The following is a 16,357-nucleotide window of genomic DNA, read 5'->3' on the forward strand; positions in this document are numbered from 1 at the left end:
GAAAAAGGATGTTTCCAGCAAGGACAGTGGCCTTTGGGGCGGGAGGTGTTCCTGCTGGGGTCACCTGGTCCTGATGACAGATGCTTAGAGCAGCCCTTCAGACTGTTGGCTCGGCTGAAGAAGCCTCAGCAGCCTGGGGGCTAACCCAGCAGGGTGTTACCTCTGTCCCAGCCTCAGCACTCATTTACTGGCCCCTCCCTTCTTCAGGGGCCTGGGCTGGCTGCAGAAGCACATGCAGCCAGCCGTAGCCCGGTGGAGCTGACAGTCCCCATGCGACTGGGAGGCATGGAGGTAGAGGTGATTGTGGACACATGGGGCCAGGGTCCTTCAGGAGTGTCGAGGGTCCCCTGTCCCAAAGCTGGCTTGCTCTCCCACCTGCTCTCAATAGGAAGGGGACAGGGGTCCTGGGCAATAGCACCACAGTGTCGTATGACCCCCTTTCCTCCCCCAGATCTCTCAGCCTCAGTGAATGGTGAGGCCACATCCCAGAAGGGTGGGAGCATGGAGGACAAGGAACAGGAGGAAGGACAGAACTCGGAAGAGGGGCCGGTGGGGGGCTCCTCTGAAGACTTGTTACACAATGAGTAAGTGTCCCTGGGGGCTGTGGCACTGCGGGTGACACTCTAAGAAAGCAGGGAGGGGAGGTGACTTGCTGAGAAGGCACCCTGATGTCTGGGCTGCTTATCCTGGTCAGGGTCCCAGGGACTTGGCCCCCATGTGCTGGCCTCCCATCCCCTACCTTAGCAGCAGACCCCTCTGGACACCCCAGTCGAGGGAGCTGAGCTGCCCTGGATCAGATCTTAGAGACAGTGGCTTCCTCCCAACTCTCCAGGAGTGGGTGCAGGCAGTCTCTTCCTCCAGTCTGGTGTGCGGCCTGCTGAGAACCCCAGACCATTCAACACACACCCACTGAATTGGGCACGGCGGGATGAGCCTAGGGCTTTTAGTTTGTCAGTGGTAGATGGAGATAGACAGACAGAAAGGCAGTTTGCTCACCCCGCACCGTGCTGTGCTTCACCAGCAGCGCGAGGGAGGGCCCCGACCTGGACGGGCCTGGGAAGGACCGGCAGGAGCGCCAGAGGGCGCACGTGGACTCTGAGTCCCTGGACGACGAGGACAGCTGAGCCCCGGGCAGCCCGGCGGCCAGGCCCCGCCTGACATGTAGATGCCCGTAGGCCTGCCCCACTCCTTCCCGGCCGCCCAGGGAGCAGAGAACTGTTGGGGAGATGCTGTGCTCTTCATTTGTATTTGTCCCTTGGGGGTTTTTTTCTGCCCAATTTCTGTGATTTCCAACCAACATGAAATGACTATAAAGGGTTTTTTTAATGAAAAAATCACTTTTATTGGCTTGGTTTTCTAGTGTTACTGGTGCAGCTGGGCTAGAATGGGGAGAGGTCTGTAGCTGTCAAGGGCCCTATTGGGGACAAAGGGTTTAAGCCATAGTGTCACCCTATACAGTGAATGTGAGCTTGGTTTTAATGGTGTTCCTGGCCCGGCAGGCCTGATGGTGAAGAAATGGGGTGGGAGCAAGGCCTTTCTAAAACTAATAAAGGAAAAATAAAATTCTCTGAACTTCGAGGCTCAAATGGAGGCTGTGGTTTGATGTCCTGGGTTTGGCTGCCCAGTGCCCAGAAAGGAGAAACAAAGAGGCCGGGAGGGCAGGTCCGGGACAGTGGCTACCATGTTTTCCAGAAGCTGCTTCCTGCTCCACTGACTCAGTCGTTTTCCCTCTTGCCCAGGCTGCAGGTGGCGCTGCGACGCGCTCCCCCCCCTCCCCCCCTACACACATACACTCCCAAGTCAAGAACCAATGTGCCTGGCACTGCCAGTTCGGGGCATTCAGTCCAGGAAGTGTCCTGTGGGTTGTTTTCTTTACACGTTCAGAGAGCATAAGCACTGGGGGCAGGCCTCCCTGTGTGACATTGGGCAAGTGGTACTCCCATTCTGGGCATCTCTTTTCTCACCTGGATAGGGGATGACTCCAGCCTCACAGGGAAGTCTTACGGATTTAGATGGAGGATGTGTATGTGTGACTCCCAGCCAGGCACCTGCCCTCGGCAATTTCTGGCTAAACAGTGGCCTCTTTTGTGTCCCCCTGTTCTGGGTGAGTCCACCCATCCTAGCTAAGAGGGAGACTGTGCTATGGCAGGGATTTCTTGAGTCCTGGCCACCCCCCATTTGGTTTGGCTGGACTTGAAGTCAGGTCACTTTGCTGGGTTTCTGTGAATAGCTGTATTCCCAGTGTCTTCACTTCTGATAAACTTAGGTGTTGGAGGTCGAGGAAAGAACATCTCGGAAGGTTCACTGACTGGTTCCTTTGTCAAGCCGGGTGCCAGCACCCCAATGCAGTGTCCCTCCCAGACGCTGGCAGCCTTTGGTAACCCTTAGGGAGAGCGAGCCCATTCATCCTGGAGCTCAGAACACCTTATCATTTCTGAGAAGAGGGTGCAGTGTGGGGGCGTGCTGTCAGCATGGTGCAGGTTCTGGGAAGATGGAAACTGGACCTGGCTTGGGCTGCTGGTGTTCTGATGTCCAGCTCCCAGATGGAGAGAGGCCTAGCCCAACATACTGAGTTTTCACATCTGGGGGCAGGGGCAGGGGCAGGGGCAGGGGCAGGGTGCTTGGACCTCTGGCTGGGATTACAGGGATGCTCCCAACCATCGCAGGCCCTAGTCTCTAGCCTGGAGCACATTACCAAGATCTGAAGGATCATTCAGCACCTTTTGTCCCATACTCCCTGGGGCCCTGTCCCTTGTGGGGAAACCCTTTCATTCCACCATAGGCAGCCTCTGGGCCCAGATGCCCCAGGGACCAGAACCTTAGCTCTGTGATCCTGTGATTGGCCTGTAGGACCGGGCAGGTGGGCAAGCAGAAGAGGTAGGGAGGGGCTTGATTTGTAGCTCCCTCCATAGCCCTTCTAAACAATGCAGTTCTCAAGGCATGCCCTGAAAACCTGGAGGGAGGGGGGGCATGCCCAATGTCCTCACAAAGCCCCTTATCTAGGCCACATTCAGCAAAGGCAGCTGGGACCCTGCCCCTGGATGGTGGTGGCATTCTGTTACATTGTGGTGCAAGGTGTTTGCTAGGTCTGGGGTAGATGCTTTCAAAGTGAGTACATAGGAGCAGGACTACCCGCTAAGCTGGTAGCTGAAGGCCCAGACTGGGGTGGAAGACCCCTATCCTCCGCAAAGATAATGGGGCTCCTAGTGGGGACTGCTAGGAGAATCTTCTAGACTTAGGCACATTTCACTTCTTTTTTGTAACTGGAGTGCTTGCTCAGGATCTTCAAGTGCAGGCCCTCTGTCAATGGTCTTAGCAACCCTGGGCTCCTTAGGCCAGCCATGCTTGGGAAGAAAGGTGGATGGGGCAGTCCCAGAGCTTCGGGGAGTTGGGGCTGGGGAGGCTCTGAGAAGGACCTATAGCTGCTGCCCACTAGGGTGCAGGTCAAAGGGCCCCACCAGCCAGCTGAGTGGGGGGCTGTGCTGCACGCTCTCCAGCAGCTTCTCCAGCCCTTGCCAGGCCTGGCCTACACTCTCACGGCTCTGAGCCAGGCGCTCGGCTGGCAGCTCTGCAATGGAGCTGGCAGAGGAGACAACGCCATAGAGCTCACAGAGGCTGTGCCTCGCCTGCCTGACCCGCTGTTGGAACTCGGCTGGGAGACCCTGAAGGCTGGAGGCTAGGGTGCTGTAAGCCACGTGGAGCTGCTGGATGAGTCCACAGGTCCTGGACAGAGCCCCCAAGTCTGACACCTGCAGGAAGAGGGAGAGAGGTGAGCAGGGGTCAGAGAGGGTTGACCTTGGGAGCCTTGTCTTGTACGTACCTCTTGGGTACCGGCTTTATCCGTCCATGGCTGTCCTTCTGGAGCCTGCTTGGCCTTTTCAATCTGTAAAGAGCCCAGCAGAGAAATGAGGGCTTTTGGCAAGAACCTTTCACACACTTTCTCCTAAGAATGGCATGAGGAGCTGGGGTGGGAACTCCCTGGCCTGGAGCTGTGTGTCTAGACCTTTGTGTGGCATGGTGGGAGTGCCACAAGTTTAGAGCCAGCTGCCCCTGATAGGCCTGTCTTCTCTTGTAAAGTGGCAATAATCCAAATTCTCATGAGGTCTTCAGGGAGATCAAATAACAGATGATGGAATCTTGTCACCCCCCAACTCAAAGCTCTCATGTGGCTCCCCATTCCCTATTGGATAAAACCAGCACTTCCCTGTGGTCTGCACCATCTGCCCCCAGGGCATCTCAGACCTCATCTCCCGCTAACACCACATCATGATCACTGTACATCACTGAACCCTAGATTCCCTGGGCTCCTCCTACCCCGACCCCAGCTTCACTTCATCCTGTCATCCTAGCTGCCTTTCTGTTCTTTGAACACATAGCTTGTTATTGGGCACTCTGGTATTGTTTATAATTGACTTTATTTATTTTTTATTTTTAAAAAATATGTTTTTATTGGTTTTAGAGAGAGAAGAAAGGAGAGGGACAGAGAGAGAGAAACATCAATTGGCTGCCTCCTGCACACCACCCACTGGGGATGGAGTTCACAATCAGAACATGGGCCCTGCCTGGGAATCAAACCTGTGGTTCATAGGTCGATGTTCAACCACTGAGACATCTCAACCAGGCTTAAATTGATTTTAGAGAGGAAAGGAGAGAGAGAAAAAAACATTGATTTGTTCTGCTTATTTATGCATTCAGGTTGATTCTTATATGTGCCCTGACCGGGGATTGAACCTGCAACCTTGGCATATTGGGATGATGCTCTAACCAACTGAGCTACCCAGTTAGGACTGGGTACTCTCTTCTTATGGTCCCACTTCTCCCCAACTCTGCATGGCTCCTTGGCATTCACAATGTGGCTCAAAGGGGCGCTCTCCTGCCCAGCCTAGACCCTCTCTGTCTGCATGGTTGTCTTGTTTCTTTGCATCCGTTTTTATAGGTACAGCAGTCCCCTCTTATGGTCAGTTTCACTTTCCACAATTTCAGTTCCTGCAGTCAATCACGGTTCAAAAATATTAAAGGAAAAATTCCAGAAATAATTCATAATTTTAAAATGGCACGCTGTTCTGAATAGTGTGTTGAGATCGCGAATGGCCCTGCTCTGTCCTGCCAGGGGCGTGACTCATCCCTTTGTCCAGTGTCTCCACGCTGTAGATGCCCCCACTGTTAGTCACACAGTAGCCATATCAGTTATCAAATCAATTATTGGGGTATCACAGCGCTCATGTTCAAGTCACCCTTATTTTAATGCCACAGTAACATCACTTATATGTTATAATTGCTCTATTTTATTATTACTGTTAATCTCTCACTGTGCCTAAATTATAAATTAAACTTTATCATAGGTATGTATGTGTAGGAAAAAAACAGTATATTTAGGGTTCAGTCTATCCATGGTTTCAGGCATCCACAGGGAGTCTTGGAAAATCTCTCCCAAAGATATGGGGGGACTACTGTATTTGGTTTGGTTGTCCATCTCCCTCTCTGGGACACAAGCCCCATGAGAACAATCTGTGGCTGTCTTAGTGGCTGACAGATGTCAGGTCACTGCCTGTGGTAGGGGAAGCCATGGGGAGATATTCTGAGAAAGGCACCCTGGAGAGGGAAGCACTCTTACCAGCCTGATGGAGTCTTCAAGCTGGGCCAGTGTGGCCCTAGCCTGGAACTGGCCATGCTGCAAATGGCTCAGGGTATGCTCGAAAGCCCGCTGGCGAAAGCTGTGGGCCAGGTCACCAAGACGCACGAAGTAACTGCTCTGGTCTGCTGCGGGTACCCTGGGCCCAGGCTCAGAAGCCACCAACTGAGCTGGAAGGGAAGATGGGATTACTCAACCCAAGAGTCCCCTTGTGGCATGCAGATCTTGGGTTGGACAGATGACAAGCACCCACTAGGACCGCTAGTCCTCACCTTGCTCCTCAGCGTTCATGGGGTGGAAGATCTCCCGCAGTTCCTCTGGGAGTGTCAGGAAGCCCGTGACACCTTCATGGCTGCGCATGGTGGCCATGCACCCCGCATCCTCGGTGCCCAGTGAGGTTCCTTGTGTGAATGTTACCACAGTGGAACCAAGGCTCTGGGTACTTGCAGTGGCTTCCGTGGCAAGGACATGGCCTGCACAGAGAGTGTCAGGGAGGCTGGAGACCATGCAGGATGAAGCCTCCAGGGGGTTCAGCACAGTTTGTTGCCCAAATTTGTCTGTCTCCGAGTCATTGGTGAGTCCACCATAGGAGCTTTCCCCAGTAGCCGGTAACCAATTCTGTACAGTGCCCAGACCAATCTGGACAGCACCCTTGGTCAAACCCATTGCCCCGTTGAGGCCAGTGGATACTGTGTCTTTGGTGCCAGTCAGGAAGGTCTTGGAGGTGTCCACACTAGGCTGGAGGGCACACTTGGCCATACCCATTGCCCCAGTGAGTCCAGTGGATACCGTGTCTTTGGTTCCCATAAGAACAGTTTTTGAAGTATTTATGCCAGTTTGGACGGCACCCTTGGCTACACCCACTGCCCCGGTTAGGCCAGTGGACACTGTGTCTTTGGTACCAGTGAGGACCATCTTGGTGGTATCTACACCAGACTGGACAGCACTCTTGGCCACTCCCACTGTGCTGGTGAGTCCAGTGGACACTGTGTCTTTGGTGCCAGTGAGAACCGTCTTGCTAGTGTCCATGCCAGTTTGGATGGCACCTTTGGCCATACCCACTAAGCCAGTGAGTCCAGTGGACACTGTGTCTTTGGTGCCAGTGAGAACCGTCTTGGTAGTGTCCATGCCAGTTTGGATGGCACCTTTGGCCATACCCACTGCCCCAGTGAGGCCAGTGGACACTGTGTTTTTGGTGCCAGTCAGGATGGTATTGGAGGTGTCCATGCCTGTTTGGACGGCACCTTTGGCAACACCCACTGCTCCGGTGAAGCCAGCCGACACTGTGTCTTTGGTACCAGTGAGGACTGTCTTGGTGGTGTCCACGCCGGTCTGGACGGCACTCTTGGCGACACCTATTGCTCCAGTGAGGCCAGTGGACACTGTGTCTTTGGTGCCAGTCAGGATGGTCTTAGAGGTGTCCACACCGGTCTGAACAGCACCCTTAGCCATTCCCATTGCTCCGGTTAGGCCAGCGGACACTGTGTCTTTGGTGCCAGTCAGGACAGTCTTGGAGGTGTCCACACCAGTCTGGACGGCACTCTTCGCGACACTCATTGCCCCAGTGAGTCCAGTGGACACTGTGTCTTTGGTGCCAGTGAGAACCGTCTTGGTAGTGTCCATGCCAGTTTGGATGGCACCTTTGGCCATACCCATTGCCCCAGTGAGGCCAGCAGACACTGTGTCTTTGGTGCCAGTCAGGACAGTCTTGGAGGTGTCCACACCAGTCTGGACGGCACTCTTCGCGACACCCATTGCCCCAGTGAGTCCAGTGGACACTGTGTCTTTGGTGCCAGTGAGAACCGTCTTGGTAGTGTCCATGCCAGTTTGGACGGCACCTTTGGCTACACCCATTGCCCCAGTGAGTCCAGTGGACACTGTGTCTTTGGTGCCAGTCAAGATGGTCTTGGAGGTGTCCATGCCAGTTTGGACGGCACCCTTGGCCATTCCCATTGCTCCGGTTAGGCCAGCAGACACTGTGTTTTTGGTGCCAGTCAGGATGGTTTTGGACGTGTCCACACCAGTCTGGACGGCACCCTTGGCCATACCCACTGCCCCGGTTAGGCCAGTGGACACTGTGTCTTTGGTGCCAGTGAAGACCGTCTTGGTGGTGTCCAAACCAGTCTGAACAGCACCCTTGGCCATACCCATTGCTCCAGTGAGTCCAGTGGACACTGTGTTTTTGGTGCCAGTGAGAACCGTCTTGGAAGTGTCCATGCCAGTTTGGACGGCACCTTTGGCTACCCCCATTGCCCCAGTGAGTCCAGTGGACACTGTGTCTTTGGTGCCAGTCAAGATGGTCTTGGAGGTGTCCATGCCAGTTTGGACGGCACCCTTGGCCATTCCCATTGCTCCGGTTAGGCCAGCAGACACTGTGTTTTTGGTGCCAGTCAGGATGGTTTTGGACGTGTCCACACCAGTCTGGACGGCACCTTTGGCTATTCCCATTGCTCCGGTTAGGCCAGTGGACACTGTGTCTTTGGTGCCAGTGAGGACCGTCTTGGTGGTGTCCACACCAGTCTGAACAGCACCCTTGGCCATACCCATTGCTCCAGTGAGTCCAGTGGACACTGTGTTTTTGGTGCCAGTCAGGATGGTCTTGGAGGTGTCCACACTAGTCTGGATGGCACCCTTAGCTACATCCATTGCCCCAGTGAGGCCAGTGGACATTGTGTCTTTGGTTCCAGTCAGGATGGTCTTAGAGGTGTCCACCCCAGTCTGGACAGCACCCTTGGCCATACCCATAGCCCCGGTGAGGCCAGTGGACACTGAGTCTTTGGTGCCAGTCAGGATGGTCTTAGAGGTGTCCACCCCAGTCTGGACAGCACTCTTGGCAACACCTATTGCCCCAGTGATGCCAGTGGACACTGTGTTTTTGGTACCAGTCAGGATGGTCTTAGAGGTGTCCATGCCAGTCTGGACAGTACCCTTGGCTACATCCATTGCCCCTGTGAGGCCAGTGGATACTGTGTCTTTGGTGCCAGTGAGGACTGTCTTGGTCGTGTCCATGCCAGTTTGGACGGCACCTTTGGCCACACCCACTGCCCCAGTGAGTCCAGTGGACACTGTGTCTTTGGCGCCCGTGAGAACCGTCTTGGTAGTGTCCATGCCAGTTTGGATGGCACCTTTGGCCACACCCACTGCCCCAGTGAGTCCAGTGGACACTGTGTTTTTGGTGCCAGTCAGGATGGTCTTGGAGGTGTCCACACCAGTCTGGACGGCACCCTTGGCCACACCCATTGCTCCGGTGAGTCCAGTGGACACTGTGTCTTTGGTGCCAGTCAGGACCGTCTTGGTGGTGTCCATGCCGGTCTGGACGGCACCCTTGGCCACACCCATTGCCCCAGTGAGGCCAGTGGACACTGTGTCTTTGGTGCCAGTCAGGACCGTCTTGGTGGTGTCCACGCTGGTCTGGACGACACTCTTGGCGACACCTATTGCTCCAGTGAGGCCAGTGGACACTGTGTCTTTGGTGCCAGTCAGGACCGTCTTGGAAGTGTCCATGCCAGTTTGGATGGCACCTTTGGCCACACCCACTGCCCCAGTGAGTCCAGCAGACACTGTGTTTTTGGTGCCAGTCAGGATGGTCTTGGAGGTGTCCACACCAGTCTGGACTGCACCCTTGGCCACACCTACTGCCCCGCTGAGGCCAGCAGACACTGTGTCTTTAGTGCCAGTCAGGACTGTCTTGGTTGTGTCCACACCAGTCTGGACAGCACCCTTGGCCATACCCATTGCCCCAGTGAGGCCAGCAGACACTGTGTCTTTGGTGCCAGTCAGGACAGTCTTGGAGGTGTCCACACCAGTCTGGACGGCACTCTTCGCGACACCTATTGCTCCAGTGAGGCCAGTGGACACTGTGTCTTTGGTGCCAGTCAGGACCGTCTTGGAGGTGTCCATGCCAGTTTGGATGGCACCTTTGGCCACACCCACTGCCCCAGTGAGTCCAGCGGACACTGTGTTTTTGGTGCCAGTCAGGATGGTCTTGGAGGTGTCCATCCCAGTCTGAACAGCACCCTTGGCCATTCCCATTGCCCCGGTTAGGCCAGTGGACACTGTGTCTTTAGTGCCAGTCAGGATGGTCTTGGAGGTGTCCATGCCAGTTTGGACGGCACCCTTGGCTACATCCATTGCCCCAGTGAGGCCAGCAGACACTGTGTCTTTAGTGCCAGTCAGGATGGTCTTGGAGGTGTCCACACCAGTCTGGACTGCACCCTTGGCCATTCCCATTGCCCCGGTTAGGCCAGTGGACACTGTGTCTTTGGTGCCAGTCAGGATGGTCTTGGAGGTGTCCACACCAGTCTGGACTGCACCCTTGGCCATTCCCATTGCTCCGGTTAGGCCAGCAGACACTGTGTTTTTGGTGCCACTCAGGATGGTCTTGGAGGTGTCCACACCAGTCTGGACTGCACCCTTGGCCACACCTACTGCCCCGCTGAGTCCAGCAGACACTGTGTCTTTAGTGCCAGTCAGGACTGTCTTGGTTGTGTCCACACCAGTCTGGACAGCACCCTTGGCCATACCCATTGCCCCAGTGAGGCCAGCAGACACTGTGTCTTTGGTGCCAGTCAGGACAGTCTTGGAGGTGTCCACACCAGTCTGGATGGCACTCTTCGCAACACCCATTGCCCCAGTGAGTCCCGTGGACACTGTGTCTTTGGTGCCAGTCAGGACTGTCTTTGTGGTGTCCAGGCCCCCCTGTACAGCCCCTGTCACCATATTCACAGCACCAGTCACTCCACTGCAGATGGTGTTCTTAGTGTCGGTCAGCACCATCTTGGTGGTATCCACACCAGCCTGAAAGGTCCCTTTGGCTATATCCATTGTCCCTATGACCCCGCTGGGCACAGCCTCCTTCGTTCCAGTGTGCTCAGGTTGGGACATTTCAAGACCTCTCTGAACCACACCTTTAGCTGAGTCTGTCATGTTCGCCACTCTGGAGGAGATGGCATCTTTTGTTTTGGTCATCGTGGAGCACACCTGGTCCTTCACCCCAGAGATCATCTGATGAGAAAGGACATGTGTGGTCAAGAGCAGAGCTGGGAGGCAGATTTCTGCCAGCCTGATTCCTGATGGGCCTGGTAAGTGGTATCTGTCACCCAGAGGCCCTGCCTCCTCACTTCCCACCCCCGAGGTACACATGGCCTTCCAGGAAACAGCCTTCACAAGCTCCATCACTACGTCAAGTTGCTTGTCTGACCCAATAGAGCACCTTTGCTGACAGCGGGTCCCTAACACCTCTGCAACCCTTGACAAGGTGCCTTGGTGGTATCCATGCCTTGGGCTCAGCAAGCCATTGAATTATATTTTTTTGTTTGTTTTTAGCAGAATTTGAGCCTGGTTTCCCTGTTAACAGTGGAGAGACCAAATTGTTCATTAAAATGAATGTATTCAACTAAGAGAAGGGAATGAACATTTGGAAAAGTGGTAACCACACAAGTACAGGGTTCGAGCCATAGGAAATTGTCAATAACTTTAATTATTTTTAACCTACCCAATGACAGTTTCAGCCAATACCAAAGGGTCGTAATGGCCTCAGGGTTGCCACCACTCAGGTTCAGCCCTGAGTGTGCTATTTTTAATTCAGTGGTTCTCACCTGGGGAGATCCAGCCTCCCGCTCGCCCCGCCCCAGGGGACATTGGGCAATGTTTGGGGACATCCGTGATTGTTGTGACTGGGGGCACAGAGCACTACTTGCATTGATTGGCTGTGGGCCTGGCATGCTGTGCAACACGCCATAGTGCCCAGAACAGCCCCACAACCAAGAATGATCCTGCCCCAAATAGCCACAGTACTGATAATGAGCTCTGATATTGAGAAGTTTATTCTCACTATCTGTTTCCTGCCCAGGATTAAATCAAGTGGGCACCTTGGGCTCTGTGCCTGCAGAGACCCACGTTCAAATCTCAGCTTTTCTGCACTCACTGTATGAAAGCCACATCCCCTCTCTGAGCCAGTTTCTGAAAAGTGATTAAAATAACACCACCTTCAAGGATTATGGATTAAGGATTATCTGCACTTTGCAGATAGGTGTTCAGTTAACATGAGTGAAGAGTAGAAAAGAATTGCATAAATGGAGAAGGGGTAAGGGGTCTGTTTTAATTTTAGCCAGAAGGACCTGTCGAGGTTCTTCCCCTTCTGAGATGCTAAGATCTGGTTGAGCTGAGGGTAGAGGGAGACTAGGAAGACCAGAGTGGGGGCATGTGCTGGGCAGAAGAGTCCCTATCAGGGCTCTGCCACCCTCTGTGGCCTCAGCTGGCTTACACCAGTCCCTCCACTTGGCCCAGCCTTGGGTACAGGGTAACATGGGCAGTCCCCATGTATTCAGGACCAAGGGTGGATGCAGCATTGCTGTAGTTCAGCCTCTGACTGCCCTTGGGTTCAAGTCCCAAACTACCATGACCTGCCACATGACCTTTGGCAGGTGGCTCAGCTTCTCTGTGCTTCAGCAATCATGCGGGGTACTACTTACTCCCTCACAGGGTGGTTGGGAGGATTAACTATTAAGCAGCACGTATAAAGTACAGTGTCCAGAGCTTGACACATGGTGAGTTGTCGCTGTTTGGGTCCCATCATGCTAGAGAGTGAGGGGCGGTCTGTAGTTTGGAACCTGACCATGTGGGCAGTGAGGCAGTACTCCACCCATTTCACAGATGTAGCAATGGAAGCTTAAAGGGATGTCTGCTCTCTCCTTGGGCAGGAACCAAAACATTCCCGAGGGAGGCAGAGGCCATCAGACCAGGCTCTGACAGCCACTCACCTTGTCTGAAGGCGGCGGCAGCTTCTCCACCTCCCTGGCCATCTGCTTCGGGTCGGTAGCTGCTATGGGCACAGGAGCTGGTCAGGCACCCCAGGGAATGCGAGGGAAGCGGGCTGGCATCAGCTGCTCTGGTGCCCATTGCGCAATTGGCGGGCACAGCCCAAAAGGTCAGGAATGTCCCAGCCACCCCGCCAGGGACAGCAGGAGGTGACATCTGTGGCCATGGGCTTGGCTCCTTTTGACCCCCCAGGGCCTCAGTCCCCTGGAACTGAGGAGCTACCTGATGTTTTCACATGAATCCTGGGTGCTGTACACCCACCCAGGGAGATTGCAGGGAGAGGAGTCAGGGCCCCGCCCCACCTCTGCTACAGCTGGCAGTTGCCTGTCAGGCCTGGGTATGTGGAGCAGAAGTCAGCTGCCAAGGGCTCGGCCCAGAATGAGGCCCAGCCTGGGCAGCCACCCAAACCTGGGTCGCCTCCCCCTCCCCCACCCCTGCACCAGCCCCTCCGATTGTCCCTGAGTACTCTGGCTGAGTAACTAGGGTGGGGAGACCCCCAGGCTCTGCCATCCCAAGGGAGCTACTGTCCATTTTGGGGAACCAGGATTGCCATCCCCAACAAGGACTGCCTGCAGAACACCCAGGCCCTGGTCCACAGGCATCATAAATGGGTGATGGGAGGTGGGGTGGGGATGGAAAGTGTGAGTGGTACTGAAGGGAGATAGGCTGTGTTCACACCCCCACTTTTGCTGATTATGCACCTTGAGCCACTCACTTGCCATATTTATGCCTCAGTTTCCCCATCTGGTGCTAAATGAGTGTTGCCAGTCTTGTAGTGTCTATTTAGATGATGCAGGCACATAGGAAATGTCCCAAAGTGGCCAGATTTCCTGCTAGGGGATTTCCTATTGCTGGAGTCCCCCCAAGCCCCCCACCCTATCGAGCTGTGTACTCACCCTGGGCCTGGGGATGGGTGGCCTCGGGGGTAGGAGCACCTGTGGGATCAGCTACTGGCTGGGCCTCTCTTGCTGAGCTGTGAGCATTGGCCACCAGGTTCCGGGCAGAACTGAAGCCAGGCAGGAACCCCAAGAAGCTGCTCAGGGTCTATGTGGGGAGGGGGCAGCATGAGCAGGCTGGGCGGAGATGGGATGGGGTGGGGGAAAGCATCAGACAATCCTGGACTTCCACACCTCTCAGGCTCTTGTTTTTGGATGACCTTGAGTTTTTAGCCTCAGTTTCCTAGTCTGGACAATGGGCAGATGCAGCCGGCCTCCCATGGAAGGAGGGAAAGGTCCTCCTTTGAGTCTCCAAGGCCTTCTTCCACAGCCCCCATTTCACAGATGGGGAAACTGAGGCTGAGAGAGGGGCTGTGGCTAGCCAAGGGTCACAAAGTAGGAAAGGAGCTGAAGTCTGCCCCCACTCCAGCTTGGGACAGGAGGGAAGAGTTAGCACCTTGGCTCTCAGAGCCCTCCCATCCCACCCAGAAAGCTCCTCCCAGATCTGAGGGTTGTGGAGGTCACCTTTGCAAGGTTCTGGGGGTCTCCAGGCCTTAGCAGGGATCTCCCCCTCCCATACCTCTCCTCACCTTGCCCTTGGGTTTGTGGGGCTTCCGGCCTCCTTCTTCTTGAGCAGACATGTTAATACTCTAAGCAGCTAGGAGGGGGCAGAGATGGTTCATAAATGGGGTTCCCATGCCTCCTGTCCCACACCCATAGCCCCCAGACTTTCCCGGCCACCCACCTGGAGACCTTGCCTCACCCTGGCATTGCTCACCTGCTCTACGAGAGGGTCCTTTGGAGTGTCTGGCGGCGCAGCTGGCAGCTGGCTCTGCTTTCAGCTCCCAGGCCTTATAGGGTCTGGGGCAGGCACAGGCCTGGCCTGCAGAGGCAGGCGGCCAGCCTGCTGGGGGAGGGCCCTGGAGGGTCACGTGCCTGCCTGCCAGGCCCAGCTTGCATGGGCCCCGGGCCCAGCACCTTTCCCCTGCTCTCAGTACTGGGCCATCTCTGCCCACAGCACCCGCCCCACCAAGCTGAGTGATTCACAGGCCATCCTATGTTCCTGAGACACAGCCTATATGCCCTCTTGGTCTATTCTTTACATCCATGAGATGGACATGGTTCACATCTGAGTTCTGGGATGTCTTGGCCACAGTTTCCCCTTCAGACTCCTCACTGACCCACAATGTTCTGCCCTTCATTTCCCCTGGCTCTTGCCTCTTTGATCAGTTCAGCCACAGGGGCCTCCTTGCTATTTCTCCAAATCTTTGGGCATGGTCCTGCCTCAGGGCCTTTGCATGGGCTATGTCTTCTGCCTGTAGCACTTTTCCCCAAACACCCACACAGCTCCCTCCCTTCCCGTGTTCCCTGCAATAGAACAGTACCTGGCACACAGTTGGCACTTAATAAATGTTGGGTTAAATGAGCCAACTCATAGGGTGGTTGTGAGTGTGAAATGAGGTCACACATGTAACCTGTTTATCCCTGTGCCTAGTACCCAGCAGGTGCTCAGTAGACATTAGCTTAGCATTGTCCAGGCAGAGAGGAGCAGCGGCTGTCCTCGGCAGGGAAGGGACATGTCGCTCTCCGGAAGGGACTTTCATTGAGAAAGGGGACAAAACAGACCGACAGAGCACCAGCAGAGCCTGGAACATAGGATGACCTGTGAATCACTCAGCTTGGTGGGGCAGGTGCTGTGGGCAGAGGTGGCCCAGTACTGAGAGCAGGGGAAAGGTGCTGGGCCCGGGGCCCATGAGAACCAGGCCTGGTAGGCTCGGGCCAATCCAAGGTGGCTTCCTGGAGGAGGTATTTTGTACCTAAGGCCACAGAGCCAGTAAGTGGCAGAGACAGGATTCAGACCCAGACCCTGAGCCTATGTGTAGAGCGGGCTGTCTGTGGATGGGTGCTCAGATGAGCCGAGGAGTGACTGCCATGCCCTCCCTGGGCTGTTTACCCCCAGCCTGCCCCTGAAACAGGAATCACAGTCATATGCTGGTGAAGGTTGGGGAAAGATCCATCTGGTGGCTCTGGGCTCTGAGCTGGGAGAAGGAAGGGTCCTGCAGGTGGGCCTGATGACTCCCAGGTTGTCTCCTTGGAGTCAAACAGTCAAGGAACAAAAGGGGGATTCCCCAGCCCCTCTCCTTAGCCAACACTTCCTAAAGGTGACATTACAGGATTGGGGAGCTGGATCCTGAGTGTGTCCCTCTCCCCAGCAAAAATAATAAAAATGGCATGGCCAGTGTGGCTCTGGTTGAGCATCAACCTATGAACCAGGAGGTCACGGTTCGATTCCCAGTTATGACACATGCCTGGCTTGTGGGCTTGATCCCCAGTGTGGGGCATGCAGGAGACAGCCAATCAGTGATTCTCTTTCATCAATGATGTTTCTATGGCTCTCCTTCCTTCCTCTCTGAAATCAATACCAAGTCAGGTTTTGTCCCCTTCCTGCCCCAGCCCTCCAGGGCTCCCACCTCCCTTGGGCAAAGGCCCAAGTTTTCCCTGTGGCCCATACGCCCTGGATGTCTTGCCCCTGTCCTCTCCCTGATTTCATTGTACTCCCTTTTCCCCCCCTCACTCTGCTCCAGCCACATAGGCCTCCTTGCTGTGTCTCCAACAGGCCAGGCAAGGTCCTGCCCCGGCGCCTTCACACAGGCTGTGCCTTCTACCTGGAATGTTCTCCAGTTTTTGCTCATATGTCACCTCCTCAGAGAGGCCTTTCTGGATCCCCTCTTTTATTTAAAAATATACATCTCGCCCTAGCTGACTTTGCTCAGTGGATAGAGCATCAGCCTGCAGACTGAAGGGTCCCAGGTTCGATTCCGGCCAAGGCCACATGCCTGGGTTGCGGGCTCGATCCCCAGTAGGGGGTGTGCAGGAGGCAGACGATCAATGATTCTGATTCTCTTTCATCATTGATTTTTCTCTCTCTCCTCCCTTCCTCCCTGAAATCAATAAAGAAATACATTTTAAA

The 16,357-nt window shown here is 54.9% G+C and overlaps 2 protein-coding genes across 5 annotated transcripts in view; one reads left to right on the plus strand and one right to left on the minus strand.

Moving 5' to 3' along the window:
• The window catches only part of HDGFL2 (HDGF like 2), a 69,534-nt gene that overhangs the window by 15,834 nt on the left and 37,343 nt on the right, over positions 1–16,357 (plus strand). The window contains exons 15-16 of one of the 4 annotated variants that reach the window (XM_080674521.1): positions 452–584; positions 1,022–1,584. In XM_080674521.1, the coding sequence (XP_080530647.1) occupies positions 452–584; positions 1,022–1,124 (236 nt within the window). In that variant the 3' untranslated portion in view covers positions 1,125–1,584. Of the gene's footprint in view, positions 1–451; positions 585–1,021; positions 1,585–16,357 lie in introns of those variants that run through there. The other 3 variants (XM_080674523.1, XM_080674522.1, XM_080674524.1) reach the window with 3 other exon arrangements.
• On the minus strand, positions 1,325–14,027 carry PLIN4 (perilipin 4; the record flags this gene model as incomplete). The annotated part of the gene is made up of 7 exons (XM_080674506.1): positions 1,325–3,749; positions 3,821–3,883; positions 5,615–5,802; positions 5,905–10,636; positions 12,394–12,455; positions 13,348–13,495; positions 13,977–14,027. The coding sequence occupies 7 exons, from the start codon at positions 14,025–14,027 to the stop codon at positions 3,417–3,419; spliced, it is 5,577 nt and encodes a 1,858-aa protein (XP_080530632.1). The 3' UTR covers positions 1,325–3,416.

Source organism: Plecotus auritus (assembly GCF_963455305.1).
Source record: "Plecotus auritus genome assembly, chromosome: 6".
NCBI classification, from domain to species: Eukaryota; Metazoa; Chordata; class Mammalia; order Chiroptera; family Vespertilionidae; genus Plecotus; species Plecotus auritus.